Below are 21,973 nucleotides of genomic sequence, written 5' to 3'. Positions count from 1 at the left end.
AGAACGCTGTCGTCTTAGCGGCCCCTAATTTAATAACTAATGATCCTTTCGACGGAAGTGAATCAATCAAAACTAACTTTAGCTGGAAAACATTATTCAAGAACCGCTATAAAGACAAAACAATCTGTTCCCTTAAAGTATACGTTTATCTCTGTAAAGCAGCTTTGAAACAGTCTACAGTGTTAAAAGCGCTGTATAAATGAAGATGACTTGACTTGATAATCTTATAGTAATTATGGCTTACTTTACATCTCATAATTAACTTTTATGTCATAATTTTGACATAAAAAGTCAAAACAATTACTTAGTATGTCTTGATGATTAGGACTTTTTATGTCAATTGTTAGTTTCCGACTCGTCTGACGGACCTGTGATATAACCTCTTCGTCATCATCATCCTCGTCCTCATCATCGTCATCTTCATCGTCCTCATCGTCAGACGCTCCCATCATGTGTGTCTCTCTCTTGTTCTTTAAAGAGTGCAGCACAAACACGACCAGCTCGGTGGCCTCGTCCTGAGCAGACACAAGAGAGAGATATATATATATATATATAGTCAAACCTAAAAAAAAGTGTAGGCTATTGTGATTGTCAAAACATTTGGTAGCCTAGCTACACATCAGCTCATTCAGTTTAGTGACCGCAATAATAGGGTTAGGGTTAGGCCGTAGGGTTAGGCCGTAGGGTTAGGGTTAGGGTTAGGGTTAGGCCGCAGGCTACTGCGTTTATTATTGCTTGATACAAATTTTACCATTTCAATTTAACTCTTGTGGTTTTATTCCGATCTTGATTCAGTTTGGATACATATGAGGTACAGTAGAAAAAAAAAATCACAAAATTCTAACCTTTCATTGAAGTAAAACATTTGAAAATAGGGTTGAAACTCACATTATGAAATAAATGTTTTTCTCATAGTGACGTGTGTGTGTGAATATATGACGTGTGTGTGACTCTTACAGTGTTCTCTTGACTGGGCTCCACTGTTAGAAGAAGATGCTCTTTAAACCGCACACACACAGTGTCCTCCAGCGACGGTGGTTTCCCAACTGGAAGAGAAACGCATTCAGCACATTATCAGCTGTACCTCGACACACACACACACACACACACACACACACACGCACGCCTCACCGGGATCAGCGCAGGCCCGGTCCTGCAGGAACGGTGGCAGTCGGTTGCAGACGAAGTCTCTCTTCATAGCGCTGGAGCGCAACTCCTGATTCCCCCGCTCGACATCATCAGCCAAACGCCGCAGAAACACACACACCTGCTCATTAACCTCAGGAGCCACGCTGGCAGACTGACAACACACACACACCACTGTTAGAGCCACTGTTACAGGTGAGTGTGTGACAGGAGTGAGTGTGTTAGAGGAGTGTGTGTGAGAGGAGCGAGTGTGCGAGAGGAGTGAGTGTGCGTGAGGAGTGTGTGTGAGAGGAGCGAGTGTGCGTGAGGAGTGAGTGTGTGAGGAGTGAGTGTGTGAGAGAAGTGAGTGTGTGTGTGAGCGGAGTGTGTGTGTGAGAAGTGAGTGTGGGAGAGAAGTGAGTGTGTGTGTGTGTGAGCGGAATGAGTGTGTGAGGAGTGAGTGTGTGAGAGGAGTGAGTGTGTGAGTGTGTGAGGAGTGAGTGTGTGCGTGTGTGAGCAGAGTGAGTGTGTGTCTGAGAGGAGTGAGTGTGTAAGAGGAGTGAGTGTGTGAGAGGAGTGTGTGAGTGTGTAAGAGGAGTGAGTGTGTGAGCGGAGTGTGTGTGAGAGGAGTGAGTGTGTGAGAGGGAGGAGTGAGTGTGTGAGAGGAGTGAGTGTGTGAGAGGAGTGAGTGTGTGAGAGGAGCGAGTGTGCGAGAGGAGTGAGTGTGCGATAGGAGTGAGTGTGCGAGAGGAGTGAGTGTGTGAGAGGAGTGAGTGTGTGAGGAGTGAGTGTGTGAGAGAAGTGAGTGTGTGTGTGAGCGGAGTGTGTGTGTGAGAAGTGAGTGTGGGAGAGAAGTGAGTGTGTGTGTGTGTGAGCGGAATGAGTGTGTGAGGAGTGAGTGTGTGAGAGGAGTGAGTGTGTGAGTGTGTGAGGAGTGAGTGTGTGCGTGTGTGAGCAGAGTGAGTGTGTGTCTGAGAGGAGTGAGTGTGTAAGAGGAGTGAGTGTGTGAGAGGAGTGTGTGAGTGTGTAAGAGGAGTGAATGTGTGAGCGGAGTGTGTGTGAGAGGAGTGAGTGTGTGAGAGGAGTGAGTGTGTGAGAGGAGTGAGTGTGTGAGAGGAGTGAGTGTGTGAGAGGAGTGAGTGTGTGATAGGAGTGAGTGTGTGAGAGGAGTGAGTGTGTGAGAGGAGTGAGTGTGTGAGGAGTGAGAGTGAGTGAGTGTGCGAGAGGAGTGAGTGTGTGAGTGTGTGAGAGGAGTGAGTGAGTGTGGGAGAGGAGTGAGTGTGTGTGTGTGTGTGTGTGTGAGCGGAATGAGTGTGTGAGAGGAGTGAGTGTGTGAGGAGTGAGTGTGTGAGAGGAGTGAGTGTGAGAGTGTGTGAGAGGAGTGAGTGTGAGAGAGGAGTGAGTGTGAGTGTGTGAGAGGAGTGAGTGTGAGAGGAGTGAGTGTGTGAGAGGAGTGAGTGTGAGAGGAGTGAGTGTGTGAGAGGAGTGAGTGTGAGCGGAGTGAGTGTTAGAGGAGTGAGTGTGAGAGGAGTGAGTGTGTGAGAGGAGTGAGTGTGTGAGAGGAGTGAGTGTGAGCGGAGTGAGTGTGCGTGAGGAGTGAGTGTGTGAGAGAAGTGAGTGTGTGTGTGTGTGAGAAGTGAGTGTGGGAGAGGAGTGAGTGTGTGTGTGTGTGTGTGAGCGGAATGAGTGTGTGAGGAGTGAGTGTGAGAGAGGAGTGAGTGTGTGCGTGTGTGAGCAGAGTGAGTGAGTGTGTAAGAGGAGTGAGTGTGTGAGAGGAGTGTGTGAGTGTGTAAGAGGAGTGAGTGTGTGAGCGGAGTGTGTGTGAGAGGAGTGAGTGTGTGAGAGGAGTGAGTGTGTGAGAGGAGTGAGTGTGTGAGAGGAGTGAGTGTGTGAGAGGAGTGAGTGTGTGAGAGGAGTGAGTGTGTGAGAAGAGTGAGTGTGTGAGAGGAGTGAGAGTGAATGAGTGTGTGAGAGGAGTGAGTGTGCGAGAGGAGTGAGTGTGTGAGTGTGTGAGTGTGTGAGAGGAGTGAGTGAGTGTGGGAGAGGAGTGAGTGTGTGTGTGTGTGTGTGAGCGGAATGAGTGTGTGAGGAGTGAGTGTGAGAGTGTGTGAGAGGAGTGAGTGTGAGAGAGGAGTGAGTGTGAGAGAGGAGTGAGTGTGTGAGAGGAGTGAGTGTGAGTGGAGTGAGTGTGAGAGGAGTGAGTGTGAGAGGAGTGAGTGTGTGAGAGGAGTGAGTGTGTGAGAGGAGTGAGTGTGTGAGTGGAGTGAGTGTGTGAGCGGAGTGAGTGTGAGTGGAGTGAGTGTGAGAGGAGTGAGTGTGAGCGGAGTGAGTGTGTGAGAGGAGTGAGTGTGTGAGCGGAGTGAGTGTGTGAGCGGAGTGAGTGTGTGAGCGGAGTGAGTGTGTGTGTGTGTGAGAGAGAGGAGTGATTGAGTGTGTGAGGAGTGAGCGTGTGAGAGGAGTGAGTGTGTGAGCGGAGTGAGTGTGTGAGCGGAGTGAGTGTGTGAGCGGAGTGAGTGTGTGTGTGTGTGAGAGAGAGGAGTGATTGAGTGTGTGAGGAGTGAGCGTGTGAGAGATGTGTTTGTGTGTGTGAGAGGAGTGAGTGTGTGAGGGGTGTGAGTTTGTGAGAGGAGTGAGTGTGTGTGTGTGAGTGGAGTATGTGTGTGTGTGAGTGGAGTGTGTGTGTGTGAGTGGAGTGTGTGTGTGTGAGAGGAGTGTGTGTGTGTGTGTGTGTGTGTGCTCACCGTGAGGAGGCTACGAGGAAGACCGCAGCGCATCCCATGTTCACGTCTCATGCTATCCAACACACAACCGGGAAACACGTCCAGCATAAAGTCGCCCCACGACCTGAAAGACACACACATTTATACCCCTCAGAACTGAGGGGTTCTCTGGAGTCTGAGGGGTTCTCTGGGGCCTGAGGGGTTCTCTGGGGCCTGAGGGGTTCTCTGGGGCCTGAGGGGTTCTCTGGGGCCTGAGGGGTTCTCTGGGGCCTGAGGGGTTCTCTGGGGTCTGAGGGGTTCTCTGGGGTCTGAGGGGTTCTCTGGGGCCCGAGGGGTTCTCTGGGACCCGAGGGGAGGGGTTCTCTGGGGCCCGAGGGGAGGGGTTCTCTGGGGCCCGAGGGGAGGGGTTCTCTGGGGCCCGAGGGGAGGGGTTCTCTGGGGCCCGAGGGGAGGGGTTCTCTGGGGCCCGAGGGGAGGGCTTCTCTGGCGCCCGAGGGGAGGGGTTCTCTGGGGCCCGAGGGGAGGGGTTCTCTGGGCTCTGAGGGGTTCTCTGGGGCCTGAGTGGTTCTCTGGGGTCTGAGTGGTTATCTGGGGTCTGAGGGGTTCTCTGGCGCCTGAGGGGTTCTCTGGGGCCTGAGGGGTTATCTGGGGTCTGAGGGGTTCTCTGGCGCCTGAGGGGTTCTCTGGGGCCTGAGGGGTTATCTGGGGTCTGAGGGGTTCTCTGGTGCCTGAGGGGTTCTCTGGGGTCTGAGGGGTTCTCTGGGGCCTGAGGGGCTCTCTGGGGCCTGAGGGGTTCTCTGGGCTCTGAGGGGTTCTCTGGGCTCTGAGGGGTTCTCTGGGCTCTGAGGGGTTCTCTGGGCTCTGAGGGGTTCTCTGGCGCCTGAGGGGTTCTCTGGGGTCTGAGGGGTTCTCTGGGGTCTGAGGGGTTCTCTGGGGTCTGAGGGGTTCTCTGGGGCCTGAGGGGTTCTCTGGGGTCTGAGGGGTTCTCTGGGGCCCGAGGGGTTCTCTGGGGCCCGAGGGGTTCTCTGGGGCCCGAGGGGTTCTCTGGCGCCTGAGGGGTTCTCTGGGGTCTGAGGGGTTCTCTGGGGCCTGAGGGGTTCTCTGGCGCCCGAGGGGTTCTCTGGCGCCCGAGGGGTTCTCTGGGGTCTGAGGGGTTCTCTGGGGCCTGAGGGGTTCTCTGGGGCCTGAGGGGTTATATGAATATGTCAGCAGCATGTATGTAAAAGTTTGTAGTTTTGAGATAATGACATTTATGTGTGGTTTATGAAAAATAAAAACTCAAAAAAAGTGTCACTGAAATAAGGTCATGAAACCCACTTCTTCACAAGACTTTTGAAAATTGTATCACATAGCCTAGAATATTTTCTTCTAAACTATGTGAAAGGTTTAGAGGGCTAACCCTAACCCATACAAATAAAAGAAGACATCTAACCGGTTTGAATGATGTGTGACACTTACATGTAGGATCAAAATCAACAGAGTATTTTGAGTCTGTTTTCCACTGATAAGAAAAAAAGCGAGCAGAACGCGCCGGCGTGATTGCCGACCCTCTGAGGGTGTTCAGAAGACATGTAGCGTGTGTATTTGGTGTGTCCGCTGGGAATCAAACTCGTGATCTTGCCTTTGCGAGCGTCACGATCTGCACATGCTTTCACACACTACTTCTGTTAAACTCCATAAAAATTGTTACAATACTGATACAAATATGATTTAAATAATCATGCTCTCATGGTGATTATTTTTTAATGTTTGAGAACTGTTTATTATTAAAGCAGAGAATTTAAAAGCATGTTAAAGGTTAATGGAGCACTTTCAGAGAGAAAGAGTGTGTGTGTGTGTGTGTGTGGAGACGCACATGTTCTGGTAGGTGCTGAGCGTGAGGTGTGTGGATCGAGCCACGTCTGGAGGAGTGTCGGCCTGGTGGATCGTTCCTCGGGGGAAATACAGCAAATCACCCGCCTACCAGAAATCACATGAGGCATTAATAATGCGCTTTACAATCATCTCTCCTCAACCACAGAACACTCAAGCACACCTCACGTCCCTGCTGATTGACCTTTAACCCCGTGATGTCACTGACCTGCAGGATGAAGTCGTGTGTCGGGGGGCCGATGCGGTGCTCGGGCTCCAGGCTGTACTCGCGGGCCAGAGGGACGGTGGGCTGGTAAAGCCTCCAGTGTTTCTGTCCCTCCAGCTGAAGGATCAGCACCTGCACCCATAAACAGAACGCCAGTTATTCCTCATGCACACGAGCAAACCGTGACAGTAGATGCTACACAAACGAGAGCAGACACACACCTCGACGTCGTCGTAGTGCGGCGGGAGACCCTGAGAGCCGCGAGGCGTGATGTAGATGTTAGATCCAACCAGCGACCCGAAGAAGCACTCCAGCCGCTCCTGAATACGCCACAGCTCGTCCTGTGAACATACGCGGCCAGTGAACACTCGTGACCCCTGAACACACGCGACCAGTGAACACTCGCGACCCCTGAACACTCACGACCAGTGAACACTCGCGACCAGTGAACACTCGTGACCCCTGAACACTCGCGACCCCTGAACATACGCGGCCAGTGAACACTCGTGACCCCTGAACACACGCGACCCCTGAACACACGCGACCAGTGAACACTCGTGACCCCTGAACACTCGCGACCAGTGAACACTCATGACCCGTGAACACTCGTGACCCCTGAACACACGCGACCAGTGAACACACGCGACCCCTGAACACTGGCGACCAGTGAACACTCGTGACCCGTGAACACTCGTGACCCCTGAACACACGCGACCAGTGAACACTCGCGACCCCTGAACACTCACGACCAGTGAACACTCGCGACCAGTGAACACTCGTGACCCCTGAACACTCGCGACCCCTGAACACTCACGACCAGTGAACACTCGTGACCCCTGAACACTCGCGACCCCTGAACACTCACGACCAGTGAACACTCGCGACCAGTGAACACTCGTGACCCCTGAACACTCGCGACCCCTGAACATACGCGGCCAGTGAACACTCGTGACCCCTGAACACTCGCGACCCCTGAACATACGCGGCCAGTGAACACTCGTGACCCCTGAACACACGCGACCCCTGAACACACGCGACCAGTGAACACTCGTGACCCCTGAACACTCGCGACCAGTGAACACTCACGACCCCTGAACACAGGCGACCAGTGAACACTCGCGACCCCTGAACAACCGCGACCCCTGAACACTCGCGACCCCTGAACACTCGCGACCCCTGAACACTCGCGACCCCTGAACACTCGCGACCCCTGAACACCCGTGACCCCTGAACACCCGTGACCCCTGAACACCCGTGACCCCTGAACACTCGTGACCCCTGAACACCCGCGACCCCTGAACACTCGCGACCCCTGAACACTCGCGACCCCTGAACACTCGCGACCCCTGAACACTCGCGACCCCTGAACACTCGCGACCCCTGAACACTCGTGACCCCTGAACACTCGCGACCCCTGAACACTCGCGACCCCTGAACACTCGCGACCCCTGAACACACGCGACCAGTGAACACTCGCGACCAGTGAACACTCGTGACCCCTGAACACTCGCGACCCCTGAACACTCGCGACCCCTGAACACTCGTGACCCCTGAACACTCGCGACCCCTGAACACTCGCGACCCCTGAACAACCGCGACCCCTGAACACTCGCGACCCCTGAACACTCGCGACCCCTGAACACTCGCGACCCCTGAACACTCGCGACCCCTGAACACTCGCGACCCCTGAACACTCGCGACCCCTGAACACTCGCGACCCCTGAACACTCGCGACCCCTGAACACTCGCGACCCCTGAACACTCGCGACCCCTGAACACTCGCGACCCCTGAACACTCGCGACCCCTGAACACTCGCGACCCCTGAACACTCGCGACCCCTGAACACTCGCGACCCCTGAACACTCGCGACCCCTGAACACTCGCGACCCCTGAACACTCGCGACCCCTGAACACATGTGACTTGTTTACGCGAGCTCTGACCTTGAACCTCTGGGGCTGGTGCAGCTGTATGGTGGCCCTGCTCTCCTCCAGGTCCTTCTCCAGCTGGCTGAACTTCACCTTCCCTGCTTTATTCAGCACTCGCTTCTGGCCGTCGACGCAGCGGCACACGTTGAGGTCTCTGGCGTAGCGCAGGCCGCGAGCGCAGAGCTGCCTGACGTCGGACAGCTGGAACAGCGAGCGGAAGTACGAGGCCAGAGCCGGATCGTTGCGCTGCAGGACCAGTGGCTTCTGCTCCCAGTACTGCAGGAAGAACTGGTCCAGGCCGACCGGACTGATCAGACTCTGGAAGAGATCCCTCGGAGAGTCGAAGCACAGCGGGTTCCCCATCTTCATCTGCTTCACAGGTACATCCTCCTCCTCCTGTCCGTCACGCTTCTGCACTCTTCTGCCCTTCTTCGGCATCTCTGCGGCAGAAACATCATAACCCTTTCAACATTTCTGTCAAATACAGGCTATTTCACTGTGTGTAAAACATGCAATACGCTTCAAATGATTATTCATGTATATGTGCTCTACTTTAACATTAAGACAAGGCGATGCAGCTGTTGTGGAAAAACTAATAAAGAACAAGAACATCAGTCACATCGGTCGTTCTCTCCTCCGCCATGTTTACGGTTTAGCAGTTTTACCCAGTAGTAAATACGACCTTCATGTGCAGTTCCTACTAGGAAACTAGTATTTACAACAATTCCAATAGCACGTGAAAGCAGAATTAATGTCCATTTATTCTTGCCACTGTGAAGAAACTAGACTAGAGTGAGAATTAATGTTCATAATTAACGTACAGCACAGATGAAGCTTCAAATAATTACATGCTTTTAACCATTCATTCAATTCACGCATTCATCATCACGATTCACGAAATAACCGATTAGTCCAGTTTAATTTAGTCAGTTAATGTGTCAACACAAGTGACAGAACGAGGGAGGATTAAGCTGTGCAGAAGCTAAAAATAAATTTTATTTATTTGCTTTTTATTGTAATTTAAAAATGCAGTGTCAAATTATAAAATAATGCAATTGATGATTTGACATTATAAAAAATGCGAACGAAACAAGAAAGTGCAAATAAAATGCTAATGCAACAATAGTGACAAGCTTTAAATTAATGCGTTGTTTAGTTTTACTCTTATTTTTATTTATGGCTTAACTTTCAAAACATAAGACAACCAGACATGTTTAAAATTTCGAAATAATTTAACACATAAAAGTCGAGTAAGATATTTAATCGTAAGCCTATACTTATTATCCAAATAAGACAGACTGGTCCATCATAATTTATATGGCAGAAAATAACTCATTCGCAGTGGAAGTACAGACAACATGTTCCTTACCGACAGCATCACAGGCTCACGTGCAAACACGGTGTCACACTTCAAACACTCCGGGTGGAAACTTATAAAAACCGTTCCTGGATTTTTGAGTCAAGTTCATAATCGTAGCAACCATAATCACAGTAAAATATGTGGCGTATGCCGATTTTTATTTTCACGAGCTTGTCCAGTTAAAGTGCTTTGTTGTCTGAAAGAATATGAATCATGGTGGACACCAGGTTTATTCTTGCAATTTTCTCGGGAAATTTTATTCAAGGCAAAATGTATTGAAGAATTTTATTTATTTTGAATGCAACGTAACCTATTTCTGTCTAGGAAACTCTGATAGGAATTTCCAACTAGGAGTTTCCTGGTCGGAAATTGGACATGACAAGGGCATATTTACGGGTGACGTCACGGACACTACGTCCATTTGTTTACAGTCTCTGATATCTAGCACTAGTATCTGCCATAGACAGTATATAAGAAGTATCTGCCATAGACAGTATATAAGAAGTATCTGCCATAGACAGTATATAAGAGGTATCTGCCATAGACAGTATATAAGAAGTATCTGCCATAGACAGTATATAAGAGGTATCTGCCTGCCTCCTGCAAGACTTTACTTGCTCATGTTGTCCCGACTGAAGTCGGTGATGATCCCAGCACCGCGAGCGACGAACACTTTATCATTTACAGAACATACTAGAGTTTATTAATCTGACTCTTAGCTGTTCAAGAACCGAAATGCTTGTTTTGGTAAAGCAAGCTGCAATCTGCATTAGTGCCATACTGATAATGTATTGCAAGAAACCAATTGCAATGTATTGTTATATCAATTATTCGTCCCACCTCAACTAAAGTGTGGAGCAAACACTATATCCCTTTGGAATTGGACTTTATTTTTTTAAATAAATAGTTTTAAACATCTTTTGATGTCTTATTGTATGCCTGATTTGCTGATGATTAAATGTTGATATCAACAGCACTAATGAACAGCTGAATGCACCGCTGACAAACAAATCTTGAGACAAATGAAACACAAGCACACCCATCACACAATCTTTTAATTGAAAGGCAACACACCGAGGGTTAAAGGACACATGAGGAACTGTCACTCAAAAGCACCACAGCTGCACAAGAAATAGAGGAAACAGTCGTAAACTGGTATAGAAAACTGTAAAGTAGGCGACCTCTATGCATTCACTGCTCCCCTCTCGTCACGCCATCAAGCGTCGCTGAAGGCCGCCTCAGTTTGAAGGGTCGGATGTATCCTTCATGGCCTTAAATTACCCACAATCCTTTGCACACATTCAAATTCACACACACAAAAAAAAAAAACTTATGCAAACCGAGTCCGTGCTGAGCTTGTCTGAGTTTATTATGAAATGTAAGACAAAAATAATGTTTTTGGACATGAAAGCATGTTATCTTTAGTTGCTGTAAATGAATCACGAACACTAAACTGACAGTAAGCCACTGGGAGACACAGACGGCTGTCATTCACGGATTCATTAATAGAAAGTTAAAATAAAGATTTGTCATACAAAGTATTTCTCCAAGTTTTAATAGTATTTCCGTGACCGTAATTGCTGAGGACAGTAGCTTACAAGCCTCAGAAGGACTGGACTAACTCTTCTACTGCGAAACTCCAGTTCGGGTCATAAACCGTAAACATGGCGGAGTCTCGATGTTAAAGTTGTGCTCATGTACATTTATGAATAATCATTTGAAGATTATTGTATGATTTACACAGTGAATTTACACAATAGCCTGTATTTTACAGCAAGCTGACTATATAGATGGTGTGGTCAATGTTTATATGGTTGTAAGTGAACAGGACTCAACATTTTATTCAAAATGATCTTCAACACATTTGGCCTTTAATAAGATTTCCTGGTGTCCTCCATGATTCCGTAATCACGACTTCAGAAGTGGGACAGAAAGCATAACTCCTCGATCTTCTCCAACAGGAGTCAGCATTAGGAGTTCCTTCTTATTAAAACAAGCTTTAAGTCATTATTTTTCATTCTCATAACATCGACATATTTTCTCAATCCAGTGAAATTATTTAAAGCATTTTAATAAAATCTTCTCCAATAACAAACAGATCAAACAAGCATTACATTACAAAGCAGACCTTCTGCCCCTGACGAACGCTACAGAGGAGACTCTACAGGACAGAATCAGACGTGATCATAATCGAGTCTTTGTTTGTGGCGTTCACTCCCGCCACTGTGGAGACTGATGTTAGCGCCGGCGCCTCCGGCAGCTCCAGCTTCTCACACTCGGTGAGCTTCAGCGGTAAATGCTGCGCGATCTCGTTGGGGTCTGTGTAAAGCGCAGGTGGAACGTGCTGCAAAGTAAGGACACACACACACACACACATCAGATCCAGAATAATTTGCCAGTTTAATCAGTGTTAATAAATCCCTGAACCGGAATCAAGCTCTTACTAGAAACCTCCAGGCAGGAGTGTTGAGGCCACACTTTATTTTAGTTTGATAATATCTTATTTAATATTTAGTTTTTTTATACCAAATGATATTTACGCTGTATTTATAATCCATTCATTCACTTTTTGAGCATAGACCTGAAAATTAAATTTCCAACTTAAACTGTGGTAAATCCTGAGCGACAGACTGAAGTTTGATCTCTTCTCAAAGACGACACTTGCAGATTATTGCTGAAGTGAAAAAAGTTATTAAAAAAAAGTTACAGAATTTTACATTTATTGTTATGAAAAATGTGCAAAAATACTATTTTCCATACACATGAAAATTTTTTCAAAAACATGTTTTACTCTAAAACGGTGAGAAAGTCAAAGCCATGAGTAAATGAGATGCAGTTGAAATTCGTCTCTCATTCATTTCCAATGGGTCATCTTTGACCGCGAGCAGCACAAGTGTGACTATTTTTTCCAGGACCATTTAACCTGTTCAGATCATGTCCATGATTTTCTGTGTGTTCACATAGCAAGTGCCAAAACCTTTACCAAGTTTCGTACCATTCGAATGAAGTAAAAAACTTAAAATTCTTCGGCACTCACATCAGACAGGAGAACATGACGTCGGGAAGCATGTTTGCCTACCATCATTGATATTAATCTATTTATTTATTTATTTATTTATCTTCCGGCCCACTTTACCCCCTGGTTGCAGCTGATTACCATGAACAAACCAGCCGGCTTCACATAACCTGAGGACTTGTTTATGAGCAAACAGAGACTGACGGGTGTCGGCTGTGAGTGGGACTGACGGGTGTCGGCTGAGAGTGGGACTGACGGGTGTCGGCTGAGAGTGGGACTGACGGGTGTCGGCTGAGAGTGGGACTGACGGGTGTCGGCTGTGAGTGGGGCTGTGAGTGGGACTGACGGGTGTCGGCTGAGAGTGGGACTGACGGGTGTCGGCTGAGAGTGGGACTGACGGGTGTCGGCTGAGAGTGGGACTGACGGGTGTCGGCTGAGAGTGGGACTGACGGGTGTCGGCTGAGAGTGGGACTGACGGGTGTCGGCTGAGAGTGGGACTGACGGGTGTCGGCTGAGAGTGGGACTGACGGGTGTCGGCTGAGAGTGGGACTGACGGGTGTCGGCTGTGAGTGGGACTGACGGGTGTCGGCTGAGAGTGGGACTGACGGGTGTCGGCTGAGAGTGGGACTGACGGGTGTCGGCTGAGAGTGGGACTGACGGGTGTCGGCTGAGAGTGGGACTGACGGGTGTCGGCTGAGAGTGGGACTGACGGGTGTCGGCTGAGAGTGGGACTGACGGGTGTCGGCTGTGAGTGGGACTGACGGGTGTCGGCTGTGAGTGGGACTGACGGGTGTCGGCTGAGAGTGGGACTGACGGGTGTCGGCTGAGAGTGGGACTGACGGGTGTCGGCTGAGAGTGGGACTGACGGGTGTCGGCTGAGAGTGGGACTGACGGGTGTCGGCTGAGAGTGGGACTGACGGGTGTCGGCTGAGAGTGGGACTGACGGGTGTCGGCTGAGAGTGGGACTGACGGGTGTCGGCTGAGAGTGGGACTGACGGGTGTCGGCTGAGAGTGGGACTGACGGGTGTCGGCTGAGAGTGGGACTGACGGGTGTCGGCTGTGAGTGGGACTGACGGGTGTCGGCTGTGAGTGGGACTGACGGGTGTCGGCTGAGAGTGGGACTGACGGGTGTCGGCTGTGAGTGGGACTGACGGGTGTCGGCTGAGAGTGGGACTGACGGGTGTCGGCTGAGAGTGGGACTGACGGGTGTCGGCTGAGAGTGGGACTGACGGGTGTCGGCTGAGAGTGGGACTGACGGGTGTCGGCTGAGAGTGGGACTGACGGGTGTCGGCTGTGAGTGGGACTGACGGTGTCGGATGAGAGTGGGACTGACGGGTGTCGGCTGTGAGTGGGACTGACGGTGTCGGCTGAGAGTGGGACTGACGGGTGTCGGCTGAGAGTGGGACTGACGGGTGTCGGCTGTGAGTGGGACTGACGGGTGTCGGCTGAGAGTGGGACTGACGGGTGTCGGCTGAGAGTGGGACTGACGGGTGTCGGCTGAGAGTGGGACTGACGGGTGTCGGCTGTGAGTGGGACTGACGGGTGTCGGCTGAGAGTGGGACTGACGGGTGTCGGCTGAGAGTGGGACTGACGGGTGTCGGCTGAGAGTGGGACTGACGGGTGTCGGCTGAGAGTGGGACTGACGGGTGTCGGCTGAGAGTGGGACTGACGGGTGTCGGCTGAGAGTGGGACTGACGGGTGTCGGCTGTGAGTGGGACTGACGGGTGTCGGCTGTGAGTGGGACTGACGGGTGTCGGCTGAGAGTGGGACTGACGGGTGTCGGCTGAGAGTGGGACTGACGGGTGTCGGCTGAGAGTGGGACTGACGGGTGTCGGCTGAGAGTGGGACTGACGGGTGTCGGCTGAGAGTGGGACTGACGGGTGTCGGCTGAGAGTGGGACTGACGGGTGTCGGCTGAGAGTGGGACTGACGGGTGTCGGCTGAGAGTGGGACTGACGGGTGTCGGCTGAGAGTGGGACTGACGGGTGTCGGCTGAGAGTGGGACTGACGGGTGTCGGCTGTGAGTGGGACTGACGGGTGTCGGCTGTGAGTGGGACTGACGGGTGTCGGCTGAGAGTGGGACTGACGGGTGTCGGCTGTGAGTGGGACTGACGGGTGTCGGCTGAGAGTGGGACTGACGGGTGTCGGCTGAGAGTGGGACTGACGGGTGTCGGCTGAGAGTGGGACTGACGGGTGTCGGCTGAGAGTGGGACTGACGGGTGTCGGCTGAGAGTGGGACTGACGGGTGTCGGCTGTGAGTGGGACTGACGGTGTCGGATGAGAGTGGGACTGACGGGTGTCGGATGAGAGTGGGACTGACGGGTGTCGGCTGAGAGTGGGACTGACGGGTGTCGGCTGAGAGTGGGACTGACGGGTGTCGGCTGAGAGTGGGACTGACGGGTGTCGGCTGAGAGTGGGACTGACGGGTGTCGGCTGAGAGTGGGACTGACGGGTGTCGGCTGAGAGTGGGACTGACGGGTGTCGGCTGAGAGTGGGACTGACGGGTGTCGGCTGAGAGTGGGACTGACGGGTGTCGGCTGTGAGTGGGACTGACGGGTGTCGGCTGAGAGTGTGACTGACGGGTGTCGGCTGAGAGTGGGACTGACGGGTGTCGGCTGTGAGTGGGACTGAGGGTGTCGGCTGAGAGTGGGACTGACGGGTGTCGGCTGAGAGTGGGACTGACGGGTGTCGGCTGAGAGTGGGACTGACGGGTGTCGGCTGAGAGTGGGACTGACGGGTGTCGGCTGAGAGTGGGACTGACGGGTGTCGGCTGAGAGTGGGACTGACGGGTGTCGGCTGAGAGTGGGACTGACGGGTGTCGGCTGAGAGTGGGACTGACGGGTGTCGGCTGAGAGTGGGACTGACGGGTGTCGGCTGAGAGTGGGACTGACGGGTGTCGGCTGTGAGTGGGACTGACGGGTGTCGGCTGAGTGGGACTGACGGGTGTCGGCTGTGAGTGGGACTGACGGGTGTCGGCTGAGAGCGGGACTGACGGGTGTCGGCTGAGAGCGGGACTGACGGGTGTCGGCTGTGAGCGGGACTGACGGGTGTCGGCTGTGAGCGGGACTGACGGGTGTCGGCTGTGAGCGGGACTGACGGGTGTCGGCTGTGAGCGGGACTGACGGGTGTCGGCTGAGAGCGGGACTGACGGGTGTCGGCTGTGAGCGGGACTGACGGGTGTCAAGTTCTGCAGATACACGAGAAAGAAACCCACACAGGTTTGGAAACACTCGAGGGCGAGTAAAAGACGACGTCTCTCGAGTCTCGGATGGCCTGAGGGCGAGTAAACTATCAGAAAACTCAACGATTTCCTCATAATAAGCAGTTAAAGCAGCACTCACCTGAAGATCTGAGATTTTACTTTCACGTGTGCTGAATTCTCGAAGCATGTGGTTTCTTCCAGCCTGCAGAACAATGAAGTTTAAGAACCGCTAAATCATATTTGAACATTAAAGCATTCACCAGCTGGTATTGTGCCGTCTTGCCTCGTGGTAAAGACGCGTGTCGTTGATCCGGATCATCACTCCGTCCACTCGCAGGAAGAACCGCAGCAGGAGGAAGAAGCTGGTAGGCATCACTCTCTGAAACACACACCAGCTTTAGCCACCAGTAATGATGCCAATCTGCAGATCAAGCCGAGGACACTCACGATTTTGGCACTGATCATTGACACGCCGTGATCATGCAGCTCGTCCTCGAACAGCAGCACGTCCTCGAAGAACTGGATCTGCTCTCGCGCTTTCAGCTTCTCCATGTCTATGCGGTCGCCGGTCGGCGTCACCTGCTCAAGTCAGCCAGCTTTACTTATACAGCGCTTTTCACAACAGCGAGCGGTTCAGAGCCGCTTCACAGAGATCTCAGGAACAATGCAACAGTGTGTTTCCAGAAGAAAATAGCGACAGTCCAGCTTTAATTCAGTGAGGGTTCATTTTTGTTATTAAAAAAATATTAATTAAGTTCATTTTTATATATATATATAGCGGCTCTGGAGTAAACCGTGATGTCATCGTCCAGCTCGGTTCAGCTCTTATATAAAGGTGTCAATGATATATATATTAGGGGTGGAACGGTACACAGAAGTCACGGTTCGGTTCATACCTCGGTTCAGAAGTCACGGTTCGGTTCATACCTCGGTCCAGAAGTCACGGTTCGGTTCACACCTCGGTTCAGACGTCATGGTTTGGTTCATACCTCGGTCCAGAAGTCACGGTTCGGTTCACACCTCGGTTCAGAAGTCACTGTTCGGTTCACACCTCGGTTCAGAAGTCACTGTTCGGTTCACACCTCGGTTCAGAAGTCACGGTTCGGTTCATACCTCGGTCCAGAAGTCACGGTTTGGTTCATACCTCGGTCCAGAAGTCACGGTTCGGTTCACACCTCGGTTCAGAAGTCACTGTTCGGTTCACACCTCGGTTCAGAAGTCACTGTTCGGTTCACACCTCGGTCCAGAAGTCACGGTTCGGTTCACACCTCGGTTCAGAAGTCACTGTTCGGTTCACACCTCGGTTCAGAAGTCACTGTTCGGTTCACACCTCGGTTCAGAAGTCACGGTTCGGTTCATACCTCGGTCCAGAAGTCACGGTTTGGTTCATACCTCGGTCCAGAAGTCACGGTTCGGTTCATACCTCGGTTCAGAAGTCACGGTTCGGTTCATTCCTCGGTTCAGAAGTCACGGTTCGGTTCATACCTCAGTTCAGAAGTCACGGTTCGGTTCATACCTCGGTTCAGACGTCACGGTTCGGTTCATACCTCGGTCCAGAAGTCACGGTTTGGTTCATACCTCGGTCCAGAAGTCACGGTTCGGTTCAGTCCTCGGTTCAGAAGTCACGGTTCGGTTCATACCTCGGTTCAGACGTCACGGTTCGGTTCATTCCTCGGTTCAGAAGTCACGGTTCGGTTCATACCTCGGTTCAGACGTCACGGTTCGGTTCATACCTCGGCCCAGAAGTCACGGTTCGGTTCATACCTCGGTCCAGAAGTCACGGTTCGGTTCAGTCCTCGGTTCAGACGTCACGGTTCGGTTCATACCTCGGTTCAGAAGTCACGGTTCGGTTCACACCTCGGTTCATACCTCGGTCCAGAAGTCACGGTTCGGTTCATACCTCGGTCCAGAAGTCACGGTTCGGTTAATACCTCGGTCCAGAAGTCACGGTTCATTTTCACTGCTGTTGTAAAAATCGCCATCAGCCGGCCTTAAATTGCTGCTTGAATCCCAGTGCAGGAGCTGTACCGTACTGGTTAGCATTAGTTGATTGCTGTGGTGAATCGTGACACTCGTGATCAGCACTGAACACACTTTTGCCAGTACAACTTGAATATTATTATTATCATAAACTTTTCATTAACTTCGGTAGGCTGTACAACAGGGGAATTGTAATTGGCTGCTTTTTCTCCAGAGAGCCGATCTCACGAGTTTTATGTATTTTTATACCGTGTATTCTCCGTGTAAATTCATGCACCGCGACGCCCGTACAGTTTTGGTTCAATACGAATACATGTACCGTTCCACCCCTAATATATATATATAATAAACAATAATATTGTAGACTATTAAATGTTCACGAGCTCTTCTGAGTAAGAGACGCTGGTGTTAAAGCACAGATACCTTGATCTGCGTGTGCTCTCCCAGTAAAGTGCCTCTGTAATCGGTTGTGTAAGTCCAATCGTAGCGTTTCACCACGTCCTTCGCATGCTCCGAGTCGGCCCTGAACACACACACACACAGATTCCCCTGAACACACACACTGACACAGATTCCCCTGAACACACACACTGACACAGATTCCCCTGAACACACACACACACACACACAGTACCTGCTGTCCTGCCACTCCTGGGCACAGGCCACCTTCACCGAGTCCTGCATGTTGTTGACACGTTTGAGTGCGTCGATCGCATTGAACTCGATCCCGAAGCCGTCGGTGTGCTGAATGCGCAACACATTCTCCCCGAACAGCATTTCTGGCAGAGCCGGCATGTGCATCGTCTCCGCCAGCCTGGGACACATCAGACATCTTCATCATCATCAGATCATGTCTAATGTCTAATATCATCATCATCAGATCATGTCTGATATCATAATCAGACATCATCATCAGATCATCATCAACAGACATCATCATCATCAGCATCAGATCATGTCTGATATCATAATCAGACATCATCATCAGATCATCATCATCATCAACAGACATCTTCATCATCATCAACAACAGACATCATCATCAGACATCATCATCAGATCATCATCAACAGACATCTTCATCATCATCAACAACAGACATCATCATCAGATCATCATCAACAGACATCATCATCATCAACATCAGATCATGTCTGATATCATAATCAGACATCATCATCAGATCATCATCAACAGACATCATCATCATCAGATCATGTCTGATATCATAATCAGACATCATCATCAGATCATCATCATCATCAACAGACATCTTCATCATCATCAACAACAGACATCATCATCAACAGACATCATCATCATCAACAGACATCATCATCATCAGATCATGTCTGATATCATAATCAGACATCATCATCAGATCATCATCATCAACAACAGACATCATCATCAGATCATGTCTAATGTCTATCATCATCATCATCATCATCAACAAACATCATCATCATCATCAGATCATGTCTGATATCATAATCAGATCATCATCATCAACAGACATCATCATCATCATCAGATCATCAGATCATGTCTGATATCATAATCAGACATCATCATCAGATCGTCATCAGATCAAGTCTGATATCATAATCAGACATCATCATCATCAGATCATCATCATCAGATCATGTCTGATATCATAATCAGACATCATCATCATCAGATCATCATCATCAGATCATGTCTGATATAATAATCATCATCAGCATCAGATCATGTCTGATATCATAATCATCATCAAATCATCATCATCAGATCATGTCTGATATCATAATCATCATCAGATCATCATCATCATCAGATTATCATCATCAGATCATGTCTGATATCATATTCATCATCAGATCATCATCATCATCAGATCATGTCTGATATCATAATCATCATCAGATCATCATCATCAGATCATGTCTGATATCATAATCAGATCATGTCTGATATCAATCATCATCAGATCATCATTATCAGATCATGTCTGATATCATAATCATCATCATCAGATCATCATCATCAGATCATGTCTGATATCATAATCATCATCAGATCATCATCATCATCATCATCAGATCATGTCTGATATCATAATCATCATCAGATCATCATCATCATCAGATTATCATCATCAGATCATGTCTGATATCATATTCATCATCAGATCATCATCAGATCATGTCTGATATCATAATCATCATCAGATCATCATCATCATCAGATCATCATCATCAGATCATGTCTGATATCATAATCATCATCAGATCATGTCTGATATCATAATCATCAGATCATCATTATCAGATAATGTCTGATATCATAATCATCATCATCAGATCATCATCATCAGATCATGTCTGATATCATAATCATCATCAGATCATCATCATCATCATCATCAGATCATGTCTGATATCATAATCATCATCAGATCATCATCATCATCATCATCAGATCATGTCTGATATCATAATCATCATCAGATCATCATCATCATCAGATCATCATCATCAGATCATGTCTGATATCATCATCATCAGATCATGTCTGATATCATAATCAGATCATCATCATCATCAGATCATGTCTGATATCATAATCATCATCAGATCATCATCATCATCAGATCATCATCATCATCAGATCATCATCATCATCAGATCATCATCATCATCAGATCATCATCATCATCAGATCATGTCTGATATCATAATCATCATCAGATCATCATCATCATCATCATCAGATCATAATCATCATCAGATCATCATCATCATCAGATCATCATCATCATCATCAGATCATCATCATCATCATCAGATCATAATCATCATCAGATCATCATCATCATCATCAGATCATCATCATCATCATCAGATCATCATCATCATCAGATCATCATCATCATCAGATCATCATCAGAATCATTAGACATCTAGAGAGTCTAGTGAGTTTGGTAGCCCGAAATGAGTTTTACTAGCCCACATAAAAAGACAATTTTTAATGTAGAAAATTGGTTAGGAGTCAAAACATGAATAAAAAACTTTTTCAAAACACAAATATCAACAATTGGATATAAAATAATCAAATTAGAATCATCAATACAAATATACATCTGGCTCTAACTGAACTGAAATTGCTATTGTGTCTTATTATTATAATTTAATTGGATTAAATGTATGAAATTGACACAAAAGATGATGCATGCATATAATTAGGTTTAAATTAAATTTATAAAGGTAAAAATGCCAATAAAAGGTAAAAAATCAATTGGAAAAAAAATGTTCTTCTGTAAAATATTGATGATATCTGTAAGTGCTGTGAACTGTTACACAGATATGAAGAACACTAAAGCTTCAGGAGTCCGGTCCGCTGCGGTCCAGTCCCTAACCCTGCCGAGGTACCAGCACAGTAACACTCAGCCATTTTCTAATTATCCCTATCGATAAAATCCCAGAAAATAGAGATCATTTTTTGTCAATATCGCACTCCAATGAAGAATATTTTGGTCAATTTAGTCAGCTTTCTCATTGAACCAGAGAGACTTTGAGAGGAAGGATATAACACTAATAATAGCACATAAATACACATATCCCTGCAAGAACAATTGTGCTGCATTATTGATGTCCCCTTCAAAAACTGCTCTGGAGAAATGTTATGTTTATGGTCTCCTCACCTCTCGATATCTTTGGACTTCATGATGTGAGTCCTGACAGCGGTGACGCTCCACGGGCCGAACCGGAAGTCCTGTTTACTGCTCTGAAATCCTTGAGGAATCACTGAAGACATCCTGCAGATCAGTTAATGTCTGAGAGCGAGCAGAACACGTCTCTTTACTTCAGCAGAATCACGACCACAGACTGTAGAAACGGTATGCCTTAATGTTTATGAATGTATTCATCTGGGCTCGATATCAAACTTAAGACTCGCGGTTGGTTAAACGCTGTTTTGTAGTTCAGTTGATTTAAACTGGCACACATACATCAATTACGTTAAGACTGTTCACAACACAACGAGTATAATTCACTCTCACCTCGCATCCGTTACCATGTATGCATAGAGCGCAACCTCCAATTCCTCCCGGCGTCGCGCGCGAACAGCATCTGATGGTTCCGGTTCCGGCAGTGGACAACAGGTCCTATCTATTTAAATGGGGGAATCCTGACATCTCAAAAACTGTTTGCCGAACTCCCAACTAAATTACATATTTAAAATTAGCAACACAATCTGACAGAAACTGTACCATAACTCTTTTATTTTTTATTAAAATTTTGCAAGTAACAACAAATAACATTCATTCCATTAACAAAAATCCTAAAAATAATTAAAACAATTGACTTTGTACAAGGGACATATAGTATTGACATTTAAACAGACACTACTTAAAATTATTAAATAAATAAATAAATAAATAAATAAAGGCAAAGAAATAAATTGTAGTTTTGACACAAGTAGGGGGATAGAAATGGTATCTCTGTTCACAGGTGACTTTATAATCTATTTTATATCGGGAATGTTTTGCTTTTGTGTTTCTTTTAAATGTACATAGGAAATCAGC

At 48.4% G+C, this 21,973-nt stretch overlaps 1 protein-coding gene across 4 annotated transcripts in view; it reads right to left on the bottom strand.

The window, feature by feature from the left end:
* The window catches only part of riox2 (ribosomal oxygenase 2), a 26,807-nt gene extending 5,252 nt beyond the window's left edge, over positions 1 to 21,555 (bottom strand). The window contains exons 1-9 of one of the 4 annotated variants that reach the window (XM_079639842.1): positions 10,376 to 11,362; positions 7,865 to 8,289; positions 6,144 to 6,263; positions 5,926 to 6,054; positions 5,701 to 5,804; positions 3,867 to 3,969; positions 1,132 to 1,300; positions 958 to 1,046; positions 369 to 515 (exon numbers count right to left, since the gene is read on the bottom strand). In XM_079639842.1, coding sequence (XP_079495968.1) covers positions 369 to 515; positions 958 to 1,046; positions 1,132 to 1,300; positions 3,867 to 3,969; positions 5,701 to 5,804; positions 5,926 to 6,054; positions 6,144 to 6,263; positions 7,865 to 8,289; positions 10,376 to 10,400 — 1,311 coding nt within the window. In that variant the 5' untranslated portion in view covers positions 10,401 to 11,362. Of the gene's footprint in view, positions 1 to 368; positions 516 to 957; positions 1,047 to 1,131; positions 1,301 to 3,866; positions 3,970 to 5,700; positions 5,805 to 5,925; positions 6,055 to 6,143; positions 6,264 to 7,864; positions 8,290 to 9,218; positions 9,264 to 10,375; positions 11,554 to 15,565; positions 15,629 to 15,709; positions 15,806 to 15,873; positions 16,006 to 17,829; positions 17,930 to 18,040; positions 18,221 to 21,091; positions 21,224 to 21,448 lie in introns of those variants that run through there. The other 3 variants (XM_079639843.1, XR_013796636.1, XR_013796637.1) reach the window with 3 other exon arrangements.
* Between the last annotated feature and the right edge of the window lie 418 nt (positions 21,556 to 21,973).

This window comes from Phoxinus phoxinus (genome assembly GCF_949152265.1).
Source record: "Phoxinus phoxinus genome assembly, contig: scaffold_82, whole genome shotgun sequence".
In the NCBI taxonomy this organism is placed as follows: Eukaryota; Metazoa; Chordata; class Actinopteri; order Cypriniformes; family Leuciscidae; genus Phoxinus; species Phoxinus phoxinus.
Note: the sequence above shows the minus strand (reverse complement) of the source record. Positions and strands in the feature narration are given on the sequence as shown.